This window comes from Typopeltis vanoorti, chromosome 22 (assembly GCF_054136105.1).
Source record: "Typopeltis vanoorti isolate ZY-2024b chromosome 22, IOZ_Tvanoo_1.0, whole genome shotgun sequence".
In the NCBI taxonomy this organism is placed as follows: Eukaryota; Metazoa; Arthropoda; class Arachnida; order Uropygi; family Thelyphonidae; genus Typopeltis; species Typopeltis vanoorti.
Window position 1 is genome coordinate 98,133,040 of NC_143570.1, and position 13,360 is coordinate 98,146,399.

At 35.3% G+C, this 13,360-nt stretch overlaps 1 protein-coding gene across 1 annotated transcript in view; it reads right to left on the bottom strand.

The window, feature by feature from the left end:
* The window catches only part of LOC150094582 (voltage-dependent calcium channel subunit alpha-2/delta-3-like), a 1,537,934-nt gene that overhangs the window by 1,226,060 nt on the left and 298,514 nt on the right, over positions 1-13,360 (bottom strand). Inside the window, exon 6 of the mRNA XM_090412095.1 lies at positions 8,691-8,822. Within this exon, the coding sequence (XP_090268221.1) occupies positions 8,691-8,822 (132 nt within the window). The remainder of the gene's footprint in view (positions 1-8,690; positions 8,823-13,360) is intronic.

Genomic DNA, 13,360 nt, shown 5'->3' on the forward strand with positions numbered 1-13,360 from the left:
TCATGAACAGTACAAGGCTTATGCAAGAAAGGTGAGCAGCATGGTAAGGACTGCAAAATCAGATTATGAGAAGAATCTAGCCAAGCAGACCAAAGGAAATGCAAAAGAGTTCTTTCATTACATGGCAAGTAAGAGAAAGAATTCCTATGGAAGATTAACTTTACTGAGTATTGATGGTCACGAGGAGACATAAGCAGATAAAATAGTCGAGTTACTGAGTGACCACTTTGCAAGGGCATATCATCCTAGTGAGGTTACTGCTTTAACATATGCGACAGACACTGATGTGGGAACAAAGGTGAATGAATTGAAGGTTCTCAGGATATTGCAGAATCTCTATGTAAATACAGCTGTGGGATTAGACGGGATATCAGCTAGGGTTTATAGTTAACTCTGAGGGAGAAAGGTTCAGTGGGTAGAAAATGTGCCTTCCATATGCTTGATATTTTTAGACCATCATTATTGTTCAGATTGGGGTGGTTGATAAGAATCTTACAGGCTTCCTTAAATTTGCATTCATACCATGGTTTGGTGTGATGTAAACAACTGAGTGCTTTTCCAGTCAATTCTATGGCAAGTGTTCAGGGCATGATCAGAAAGGCCAGCTTTACTGTAGTATTCTATTTAATGTGTCGTTTATGTTCCTTTTATCTGATAGAAATTGTGCATCCTGTTTCCCCTATATATGTAGATTACAGGTGCAATAAATACAGTATACTCTAGGGTGGGCCAGCAGAGGGAGTGGGTCTTTGGATGAGTTGAGTAAGCTTTTTAATTTTGCAGGAGGTTTAAAGGTGTCTTTGAGGTTGTATTTCTGTAGTATTCTGTTTATTTTATCTGCTGTCCCTTTAATGTAAGGAATGGTTATAGTTTTTGAAAGTTTATTTTTCACTTGGTTAGACTATAATAAATTTAGTTTAATCCTTTATCCAAGTGTGAGCAAACAAAGTTTGCACCTGAAAGTATCTTCAGGACTGGGATAAGGTAGTACAACACTGGACAACTCGTTGCAAAGGTGGAGCAAGTTAACATCACTCCTATCTCAGTATCTACCATAATACAAAGCACATCTCCTTGCGGATATGTATAATGTTATGCATTAAGAGAAGGGCCACTACCCAGACTAGTTTCGACCTTTACTGAGGTCTCTTCAGTGGGAGCCAGGCCCAAGTGGAGATACCAGGCAGAAGCATTAGCAAGGTCATCTCTGCCCTTCTCTTAATGCATAACATTATACATATCCACAAGGAGATGCGTTTTGCATTATGATAGATACTGAGATAGGAGTGATGTTATCTTGCTCCACCTTTGCAACGAGTTGCCTGGTGTTGTACTTCCTTACCCCAGTCCTGAAGATACTTTCAGGCATAAACTTTGTTTGCTCACACTTGGATAAAGAATTAAACTAAATTTATTATAATCTAACCAAGTGAAAAATAAACTTTCAACATCTTTCTCTAAATCCAGAGTAATTTAATAAAAAGGTAGCACACCATTTGGCAACTCCTATAGGTAGAGATGACCTTGCTAATGCTTCTGCCTGTATCTCCACTTGGGCCTGGCTTCCACTGAAGAGACCTCAATAAAGGTCGAAACTAGTCTGGGTAGTGGCCCTTCTCTTAATGTATAACATTATACATATCCACAAGGAGATGTGTTTTGCATTATGGGAGATACTGAGATAGGAGTGATGTAGTGATGTTAGCTTGCTCCACCTTTGCAACGAGTTGTACTACCTTACCCCAGTCCTGAAGATACTTTCAGGTGCAAACTTTGTTTGCTCACACTTGGATAAAGGATTAAACTAAATTTGGTTATAGTTTATAATAAATTTAGTTTAATCCTTTATCCAAGTGTGTGCAAACAAAGTTTACGCCTGAAAGTATCTTCAGGACTGGGGTAAAGTGGTACAACACCGGGCGACTCCTTGCAAAGGTGGAGCAAGCTACCAACACTCCTATCTCAGTATCTCCCATAATGCAAAACACATCTCCTTGCGGATTTGTATAATGTTATGCATTAAGGGAAGGGCAACTACCCAGGCTAGTTTCGACCTTTATTGAGGTCTCTTCAGTGGGAGCCAGGCCCAAGTGGAGATACCAAGGCAGAAGGTTATAGTTTTATTGTAGTCTGGTTTATCTTTGTTTTTTATTGAGGTCTAGTAGAGAATTTTGTTAATAGTGTTATAGTGTTTTGGCTGTAACCATTTTTTTGAAACATATTGCTGATAACTATAAATTCGTCTTTCAGAGCTTGTTCATTGGAGCAGAACTTCAAAGCCCTGTTTAGATACTTTAAAAAACAGGGCTCTGAAGATCTCCAATATAGTATCTCAATTCTATCCAAAAATCCTGGATTTTTCCTTTAACCAATTTCTCAAATACCTTACATCTTAGAAATTATGGAAACAACTACCAGTCATGTTAGAGTAAAACTTCAGTTCAATGTAAACAAAATAACCACTCCCCATTTTGACCTTCACATTAAGGTCGTCATCTGGAGTATTCACATACAGTCAACCCTCCTATAACGCGGTACTCTTATAACATGGTTTCCGTTCAACAACATTCCATCAACTTAATTGGTTTAAGAAGATTCTCTATTGCATGAATTTATCTATGTGTTAAATTTTTACAGTTGAAATTAACGGGGAATTCCCTTCTTTTTGGTGAAGGTACATCACCATTTTCCAATTTCAGTTATCAGGGAATTCCCCATAAGTGAAGAAACGATGCGAGATTGTTCACAGTGCTCTGTTTTAATGCTAAAAATAGACCGTATGATTGGTTGTTGCGCATTTGCCTAAATTTTTTTATCCAATAGCGCTGCCGAACTTTCGCTGTTGCAACCACCCACTTTGTCATCAATTTTAAGTGCAACTTAGCAGGAAACTGTCTGTAAATCCGTGCAGACGTACATATCACGATTAGTGTTCAATAAAGTGCCTTTTGCTCGCTTAATTTGTGTTATCGTAATTGGACAACATTACACACTACTGTAGGTAATATTTTTTATTTGTTGTAATATAATAATAATAAAATAATCGTTACTACAAAAGAAACAAGAAAACAGTTAAAAAGAAAGTTTATATCTCTTGAGGACAAAATCCAAATTTTAAATCGTTTAAAGGGTGGTTCCCATATAACGCAGTACGAATCAATCTGACTCGTACTAATTCTGAGTTTCTTATAGCGCGGTTTCCATATAACGCAGTATACGGTTTCCATATAACGCGGCACGAATTAACCTGGTTTGCACATTAAATCTGAGTTTCTTATAACATGGTTTCCATATAACGCGGTACAGGAGGGTTGACTGTATATATAAAGAAACAAACTGCACTACAATCTACATGGCATGCTAAAGTTACTGGTCAACTTTAGAACTATTGGCCTGACCTCTGAAGGAAAAAAAAAAGTTACTCATAGAAGTATACATATAAATTAAAACACACCAGTATGAATGGTAGCCAATAAATTTTTTTGGCCACCATCCATCCTGATGTGTTTTAATTTATATGTATACTTATATGAGTAACTTTTTTCGACATACCATGTAGATTGTAGTGCAGCTTGTTTCTTTGTATATATGTATACTTCAGATGATGACATTAATTCGAAGGTCAAAACATCGAGTGATTATTTTGGTTTATATTAAACTGAAGTTTTAGTCTAACACTGTAGTTGTTCCCATAACTTCTAAGATGTATTCTGATCACCGTGTAAGCATGAAGGAAAGGATTCTCAAATACCTTGATCACTATCCTGAGATTCTGATCAGTCAGTAATTTGCTACTTCGGTTTTGGAGTATATGCAAGTGAACTATTTTCTGCTCTTTCTACTGCCTTGTGACCAACCTAGAGATGTGACTTAAACAATCTAGTAGAGGGCATTGCCAATTTCCTAGTACATTCTCATAGCACACAATTTATCTATCAACTAATCTGCAAGCTATATTCAGATAAAAGGTCTGTAATATCCTATGCACCTCCAAGTTTCCTGCCACACTTGTTACACCAATATCATCACAAGAATGATACTCTGGTAAAGTGATCACTCAATAATTCAATTAATTTATCTGTTTCAGTCACCCCACCATCATAAATATGTATGCCCATTCATATAATATCTGCTCATCAAGAGATAAACAACACAGCTTAATTTAAATAATAGAACTTGAAGTAATTAATCTGGATGACAAATAAAATGAATACACACTTTTCTTCTGAAATCTGCAATTTCAAGAATGTAGGTGCTAAATAGTATAACTCAGCCAACATACTGAACTGTCACTAAATACTATCACTAAACTGCTGTCCTGAAACTGCAACTGCAGGAACATAAAGATGTTATCTCCAATGATCCAAAAATAAGACCTGTAGATAATTAAATTTCAGGCAAAAACTAATGAGGCAGTTTTATGTATATTTTCTTCATCAAAGCTTGGGTAAATGGTTTGACCAATTACAAATGTTGTAGTGAATTAAAATGCATTTTGCATCTTTTTGTATATGTAAATTCCAAATAAACAGTTTCGTTTATTTCAAAATAAAGTTATTATCCCACCACAGTTGGACACCATAATTTTGGCATAAGGTGAAGAAGTTGATGTGTGATTACTTTCTCAAATACTTTAAATAGCTCTCTGTTAAAAATGAATAAAAACATTCCACACAGCAAATCACAACTGAACAACCATTAAAGAAAAATGCTAAAATAAACTCGAAAAGAAAAAAATGCTAATGATAGTACTAGATGATTAAGGTTCATTATTCCTAAAATCCTATCAACTAATCTAATCCTCCAAATGAGTTTTATTTGTCAAGATGTCAATACTATCAGATCTTAAAGGAATGTACATGGAATTATTATTACACGGCAACTCCATGGAGTTCCAAAGACTCATCGCTCAAGACCACATTATCCACACAATCTATCATACCTCTCCTTGAACCCATTAACAAACAAAGCACTCACAACTGCTCTCGCAATCAATTCTACTTATTCAGAACTCTCCAAGCAAAAAATCTAGTCCCCACACCCCTACTAAGGCAGGTGATTATAACAGTCCTAGATATCAACTTGGGGTAGTTCCATGGAAGGAGGGATTGGAAGGGCAAGTGCTTGGGGCAATAGCCAGCTGTATTCTACGAGTGAAGAAGAGGACACAATATTGTGTAAAGTGGATGACAAACAACATCAAACAGGAACTGCAGGTGAAAAATAGGTTATGGAAGAGATATAAGGAGTGGGCTGGAGGGCAGATGAATGAAGAATATAAGACTCACATCAGGAGAATGACTAGTATAAAGAAGGTAAAACTGGACTATGACAAGAGATCTGCCCTGAGATCCAAAGAAAATGCTCAGGAATTTTTTTGCTATGTGGCCAGTAGGAGAAATGATTGTGGAAGAATTACATTAGTGGATAAAAATGAGAATACAGCAACTGATGCAAAGAGCATAGCAGTGTTGTTCAATGAACACTTAATTGGGGTATTTCATCCTGGAGAAGTAGGTTTTAATACTAGAGGGATAGGGCAGGTTTTAGGTTTAGAAATGCAATAGGAGAGTGTGTTTCAACTGAGTACTCTGGATGTTCAATAAAGCAGTGGAACTGGATGGAATTTTGCCACAGGTTTTGAGAGAATGTGCTAAAGAACTGACAAAAATTCTGACCACTGAATTTCATTGGTAATTCATAATGGTGGTAGCAGACTGGAAGTGTCAATATACAGACCAGTTTGTATTTCATCAGTAGTTGCTAAGATCTTGGAGAAATTAGTGAGGAACCATTAGTGAGTGTTAGGCAGATGAGGATAATGTTATCTGTGAGAGTCAACATGGATTTGTTAAGGAACATTCTTGTTTTAGTAATATGACTGGCTTTTATATAATAAAGTGACAAGCGTTGTTGATGAGGGGAAAAGCATATTCTGCCATTTTTTTGGATTTTACAAAGGCATTTGAAGTTTACCACATGATAAGCTGATATTTAAGTTGCAGCACATGGGTTTAGATGTCAGATTAGTGAACTGTTTGGGATTGGCTATACGATAGGTATCAGAGAGTTGTGTATGGGGGAGCAGTATCAAAGATGCAGAAGGTTACAAGTGGGGTCCCACAGGACTCAATACTGGGCTCTGTATTGTTTAACCTTTACATCAATGACATTATCAATGGATTGCAGGAGGATATTCAGTTGTTTGCAGATGATGTGAAGCTGGGTTATTAGTAATAGTGCAGATGTGGTAGCCTAGCAAGAGGATTTGAGTAAACTGGATAGATGAGCAAATGAATGGGGGGGGGGGTATCAATTTAATGCAGCAAAATGTAAAGTCGAAGTCTGGGATACATCGATGGGAGGCTGCATACTCTGCATACTGTTGTTGACTGATAGAGACCTGAAATTCAGAGAACATATTGAAAAGGTGGTGAAGGTAACCCAGGGAATGCATTGCCTGATAAATTGGTGAGAGCACGAACGGCCAGTGAGTTTAAGGAGTAGTATGATAAACTGTATTTTCTAGTATGGGTCTCCCAGAATGATTCTTGTAACTCCATAGAGGCCTGAATCATAATTATAATTATTATTATATTTTTGTCTTCTAAGGCACTTCTTATTGCATCTATCCATCTTGAGTGTGGTCTTCCTCATGGTCATTCTGGCATCAAATGTCTATTTTGCTAATTTTTTCTTTTTCATTCTATTCATGCAATCATTATGACTTAAAATAACACAGCTTCTTGAATGTTAGCATGAAGACCTTCTCTAATATCTTCATTTTTCTTATGATTCTGCTATTGATGCCATCTGTTCATGCCCTTAATCCTTCTCACGAACTCTAGCCATTGATCACCTGTTTTAATTCCAAACTCAAATCCATAAGTGAAAACTATTTTGACCACTGTGGTGGTAAACAGAGAGTTAAAGTTTAGAGAATATATTGCTAAGGTAGTTCATAAAATTACTTGGCTATTGAAGAACACATTAACAAGTAGAGATAAGGAAGTTGTTATTCTTCTTTATAGGGCCTTGATATGTCCACATCTGGATTGCTGTGCTCAAGTCTGGTCTCCTGAGTTTTTTTTCAGATGAGGAAGCAGTGGAGAAGATTTCAAGGCAAGTGACTAAGATGATAAGTGATCTGTGGAATGTTCACTATGAAGTTAGTTGAGGGTGTGTGAATTGCAGAAGTTGGTTGATGGAGAAAAAGAGGGGACATGAAAGAAACATTTAAGTTGCTTAAAGGGTTTTATAGGAGTGATGCAGGGGAGACGTTTCAATACTTGGCTGGAGGGGCTAGAACAAAGGGTCATCCCTAGATGTTAAATAAAGGTGTGGTTAGTAAGGGTGTGAGGACTAGATTTTTTTTGAAACTTTGAAACTTGTGAATGAGTGAAATGGGTTGCTAGAATCAGGTATGAGTGCTATTGGTAGAGCCTCTGCTACTAATGGCTCAGTTAAGTAAGTTTGAGCGCAGTTAGTAGTTGGAATGGGACCAATTGTTCGATGCTGTCAGCACACTCTCCCTCGATGAGTCTTTGGACTCCCTGGAGGTGTCAAAATAATAATAATAATAATAATAATAATAATAATAATAATGTCTGTTAATGGGTTGAAGGAGAGGTATAATAGATTGTGTGGATAGTTTGCATCTCCCACAATGAGTCTTCAGACTCCATGCAGGTACCCATGCAAAAATCATAATAATAATCTTGTACACTGGTATTTAAGTGTGTTTTTGTTGGCTAATGTCTCTCAAATTCTTCTATATAAATGTATTCAACTGACTCCTCACCATACCTAGTTTGCTTATTCTGTCTACTTCCATATATAATTTGTCATCTTCACTAAGAATTTTGCCTAAAATGTTTTTACAAGTTCTCCATTAAGGTAGGTGATGTTTCCAATGTTTCTTAGCTTTTTTTTTTAACTGATGATTTCTGTTTCAAATTAGCTATCTGGTTTAATGCCATACTTCTCTTCAAAATGTGACTTACAGAGATGATAAATAAGACTGGAGATATTGTGCACCCTTGTCTTACATCTAATTTCAGATTACACATCTTCCTATACCTCCTTCAATTCCAACTGCAGCTTAAATATAGTCTATGTATACTGTACGTATAATGTCCTATTCACCTCATAATTGTAACATTTTTTTTCATATGCCCTTTCCAGCTCGACAAGACTTAAATACAGATCTTTAATATAGTGTCTTAAAAATAAATATCTGATTCAAACAACTCTATTTGATGATCTCAACCAAGCATTCTTTTTCTTTCTCAAATTTATTTTCCCACTATTTTACTTAGTCTCAAGTATGTTTGCATAAATCTTACCAGGAACACTGAGTAGGGAAATACTCATTTCTTACATCCAGTTTTATTCTCTTTTTTTTTAGGTGGATACTATATGAGCTTGAATTCAACTTTCTGACCATGTCTTCTGAATTTTGCAGTGCAAACTACTTGCATGATAGGCATTGTGTTAATGTGGTAAAAGTCTGTGTAAGGCCTTTTTATGATAACTTTATGAAGATACCGAGAAGTCATAGTAGAAGTAATATATAATAATGAAAATAATAAGACTGATGAAATTAATATTTTTTGAATTCATACTAAAATTCAAACAATGAACCCTATTTAATAAATATTTAAAATATTTAAAGTAATGAAGATGCATACCTGGATGAATACGAAGAAATCCTGTACTACTTCCAAAAAATTGGAAGGATAGTGAAGGATCAAAACCCATGTTATTATGAAATGTGTTGTTTAAATCCTGTGACCACTTGATACCATTCAGTATTTCTGAAGCTAAAATATAATATACAATCAGAACAGTTCTATCCCTAAACTACATTAATATATAATTACATTAATAACAATACAGAAGTAAAACACATTGAATATAGTTAGAGAACGAAAAAAAAAAAAAAAAATTAGCTTTCTCTAATGCATTGCATTTAAAAAAATCTACCACCAATTCTGATTTTTTATCACATATACAGGCAAACAAGACAGAATACACTCAATTAACAGACAAATTAGTGGGTGATAGATGGTGTAGGGTGTGTATGGTGGATTGTATAGGAAATCTTTAGGCCTGCATATGAAATAAAAATTTCATATAATATAATTCATATTCATATAATATAATTCATAGAGAAGTAAGACCAATTTTCTTAAAGAGATAAATATTTTTTGTAGAATTAAACAAAATGGGATTTCCATTTAGGTTTCAATAAAACAAGTTTATAGTACATTCTCATTAATAAAGATCAAGGTATCTAGTATCAAGTTTCTGGTTTAGTAATAATGAGGTTTCTAAAAAAGTGAATTTGCCAAAAATTTCAGAAGTTGATTTTTTTATTATTTTTTTTTTAATACATTCACAAATCTTACTTTTGACAAGTCTAACTGTAACATATGCCTTGTCTAACAATAAGATAATATTCTGGCTGGATTTACTTTTGACTTTTATTTCTAAGGAAGATCATGAGACTCATGAAGAGAAATCGTATTAGAGAAATCAGTGTTATAAGTGAACGTAGAGGTATATTTGAGCTGTGCGAAGAAAACTGTTTTTAAATAGTGCTATAGTGTGGCTTTTTATCTTAAACTGTGCTACATTAACTCATGTTAGATGCAAGTGTCCTTCAGTAGTGTGTTTGTTTTGTTTGTTTATTATATATTTTTGATACTTATTCCTACTGCTTCTGCTTTTGAAAATGGGATCTGTAAAAAAGTGCATAAGTCAGTGGCATGCAAAGTTCTGGCATAAAGGTCAAGTCCTGCCCTGGATTTTTCCCAGTGGATGCAATGCAAAAATTGCTTCATGTATGCACCAAAAAATGTGAAAGATGTCTAAGGGGTGAAGAAAAAGAAGGAAAGCATTAACGTATGTGAAAAGCGTACTGATAGGTTAGAGCAATTAGAAATGGGAGCTAGAGTCAGGATAGTAGTAGAAAAGCTTCAGCAAGAGTTAGTGAAATGAAACATCTGGAAGATGTGATTAAACACCAACAAGCTATTGGCTAATGTGAATGAGAAGGAGAAAATTAGTGTTATGAAGAAAGAGACAAAGGATAATCATATACATTGTATGGGGACTTGATCAGATGTGTCGTTAGATGTGTCATGATTAATAACGTACAAAAAACATGCTTTCCTGGTGGAACAATGAAACAAATAACTGATGCTTTGCAGACAAGTAAAGAGTGAGCATCTGAATTACTGGTAATTGTAGGCACAAATAGTTCATGAAAAAAGGATGTCGATAGAGATTTAAGAAAGTTGTTGCGGCAGATAAAGGATAATAGTATTGTTGGAAAAGTCAATGTGTTGCCAAGATATTACAATAGCGCATTCAAACTGACAGCAGAGATAATAAATAGCAAGATAGCCGAGTTATGTGGAGCAAATAATTTGCTTGTGAATCTATGGAGTGAATTTGAAGCAAAGTTGATTGCTTTGCTTCAAATTCATGGATTGCATCTAAATAGGTTTGGTGTTGACCATTTAGAAAAGATACTGTTTGCTAAGAAGGAACAGAATCAAGAAGTTAACATACCTAACAATCCAATGGTAGTAGTGAAGTAGGAGAGCATAGCTAACCTGGTTGTATGACAAGAGGAAGATGGATACGAGACTGAAGATGTAGTAGCACAAAGTGATGGAATGCATAAAGGTGAAGATGAAACATGAGTGAATAGTAATCAGATTCAGGATCAGTGAAATGAGACTGAAGAGAGGTGTGGTATAGCAACTAGAATAGAGAATGTTTGGTGCTAGTAGAATAGCCTCAAATACACAGGGATTGCTATGTTTGTATAAAAATATAAGGAGTATTCTAAATAAGAGAGCTGAGTTTGTCGCAGTGATTGAGTCAGTATACCCAAAGATAACTGGTATAAGGGAAACTTGGGTGTCTGAGGATGATGTGATGTCAGTAACAGAAATGGAAGGATATAAAATTTTCAAGGATAGGAATGTGAAAAGAGGAGGGGAAAGTGCTGTTAATGATTACAGAGGAACTGTGTCCATAAAGTGTGGAAATTGATAGTACATGCACATTTGAACCTGTGTGGTGTGAAATTGAAATGAACAGGCTAGTATATCTGATAGGATGCTGTTATAGGCCAGGGAATGTAGAGAATACTGATTGTGAAATGTTTAGACAAATTAGTTAGGCATGTAAAAAGAAGGTGACCCTGATGGGAGACTAATTATAGGAATATAGAATGAAAGGAAGAGATAGCATATGGGAACAAGTAGAGTGAGTTTGTTGAATTTCTGAGGGATAAAGATCTTAAGCATCATGGGACTGAAGCAACTAGAGGCTTTAGTGTTTTCAATTTGGTGATAACTTCACAAGATGCAGTTAGTAATGAGCTATATGTTAATGCGATCACTCTCACTAACTGGTTGCAATATTACCAACAGTTGGTGACGGTGATTATGAGGTACTGTTTGGGAAGTGACAGAAGGATTTCCACAATGAGTCTGAATATAGAGGCCTGATATGATAATCAGTTTGACAAATATGCTCAAACACTTGCCGATGTCCATGGCGAGTAGATTTTGCCTGCTGGCAAGTAGCTGCAGAATGATGAAACAGTTTTTTTTTTTTTAATGAAATAAAAAATATTCTTTCTTCAATACAATACAGCACCATTTATCACTTTATCAGATTCTACTGACCTACTGGGACATACTATTTTTTTAAAAAAAGTAAAAACTATTAAAAAAAAAAGTATGTTTCTGCATAATTTGTTGAACCCTTATAAATAATAATAATGGGAAAAGAAACAACATAACTGAAATGAAACCACACAATTACCTTTGTATCACAAACTACAATAGAAAAAGCAAAAATGGCATCTGAAGATACAAAAACTAATATGCTATTTAATGAATGAATTAATTTAATGAAAGAATCCAATTTTATTATAAATAAAAATAAAATAAATATATCTAATAAAACTTAAAAAGCTTAATATCATTAAAAAGCTTTGTGGAACAAAGTGGGGAGCAAAACTGAAGACACTCAAAACTATATATACAGCACTCATAAGACCCAGGAATATGCCTCATCCATCTGGGCTCCAGCTTCTACTAGCTCAAAAGTAAAACTTGACAGAGTATATTCAAGAGCTGCAAAAATTATTATAGGTGCAGTCTCATCCACAAACAACATAAAATCCTTGTTCAAAAAAGGATTCACAACATGAAAATAAAAGAAAAGGACTTGAGACTATGAGGGTGATCTGAAACGTTATCGGCATCGACCATAGATGTCAACACTATCGGCAAGATTTTTTTTTCCTACAAAACATCTACAAAATTTGGTACATCTGACATAAGCATTCATGTGAAATTGCAAGTTATTCAATCAAGTAGTTTGTTTTATACAGCTGTCTGAAGCAAAAGTGTTGTCTGAATCTCTTGAAATGGATAAAATTGAGTATCATGCAGTTATAAAATTCTTTGTAAAAGAAGGTTCAACAAACCAAAAGAAATTCATTCGAAGTTCATAAACGTTTATGGGCACTCTTCTCCTTCATTTTCCACAATTAAGAAATGGGCTGCCGAGTTTAAACCTGGCCGTACCAGCCTTGAAGATGATCCATGTGAAGGACGTCCAAAAAGTATAACGACACGAAATTATTGATGAAGTGCACGATATGGTACTGGATAACTGGCGAATCAAAGCGAGTGAAATTGCTGAGACTATAAGCATTTCAAAAGAACATCTAGGATATATTTTGCATGAAGAATTACAAATGAAAAAGCTTTGCGCAAGATGGGTGCCGCACTTGCTCCCAGCAGATCAAAAAACACGCTCTCGCATGAAAATCTCTGAACAGTGCTTGGAGCGTTTTAACAAGAATAAAACTGATTTTGTGCATTGATTTTTTACTATGGATGAGACATGGATTCACCACTGCATGCCAGTATCCAAATAGCAGTCAAAACAATGGACAGAAGTCGGTTGTTCAGCATCAAAAAAGACTAAGGGGGTTCCATTAGCAGGAAAGGTCATGGCATCAGTGTTTTGGGATGCTAAATTCATTTTGTTTATTAATTATCTTGAAAAGGGTAAAACAATAACCGGAGAATAACATTCCAATCTTTTAACCAGACTAGACTAAAAAATTTATTAGAAAATACCTGGTTTGCAGAAGAAAAAAATAATCTTTCATCAGGACAATGCACCTGCCGACAAAGATGTTTTGGCAATGGGAAAATTAAGGATCTGCACTATGAATTGGTGGAACATCCATTCTATTCCCCAGATTTGGCTCCCTATGACTTCTATCTCTTCCCAAAACTAAAACTCTTCCTTGCTGGTC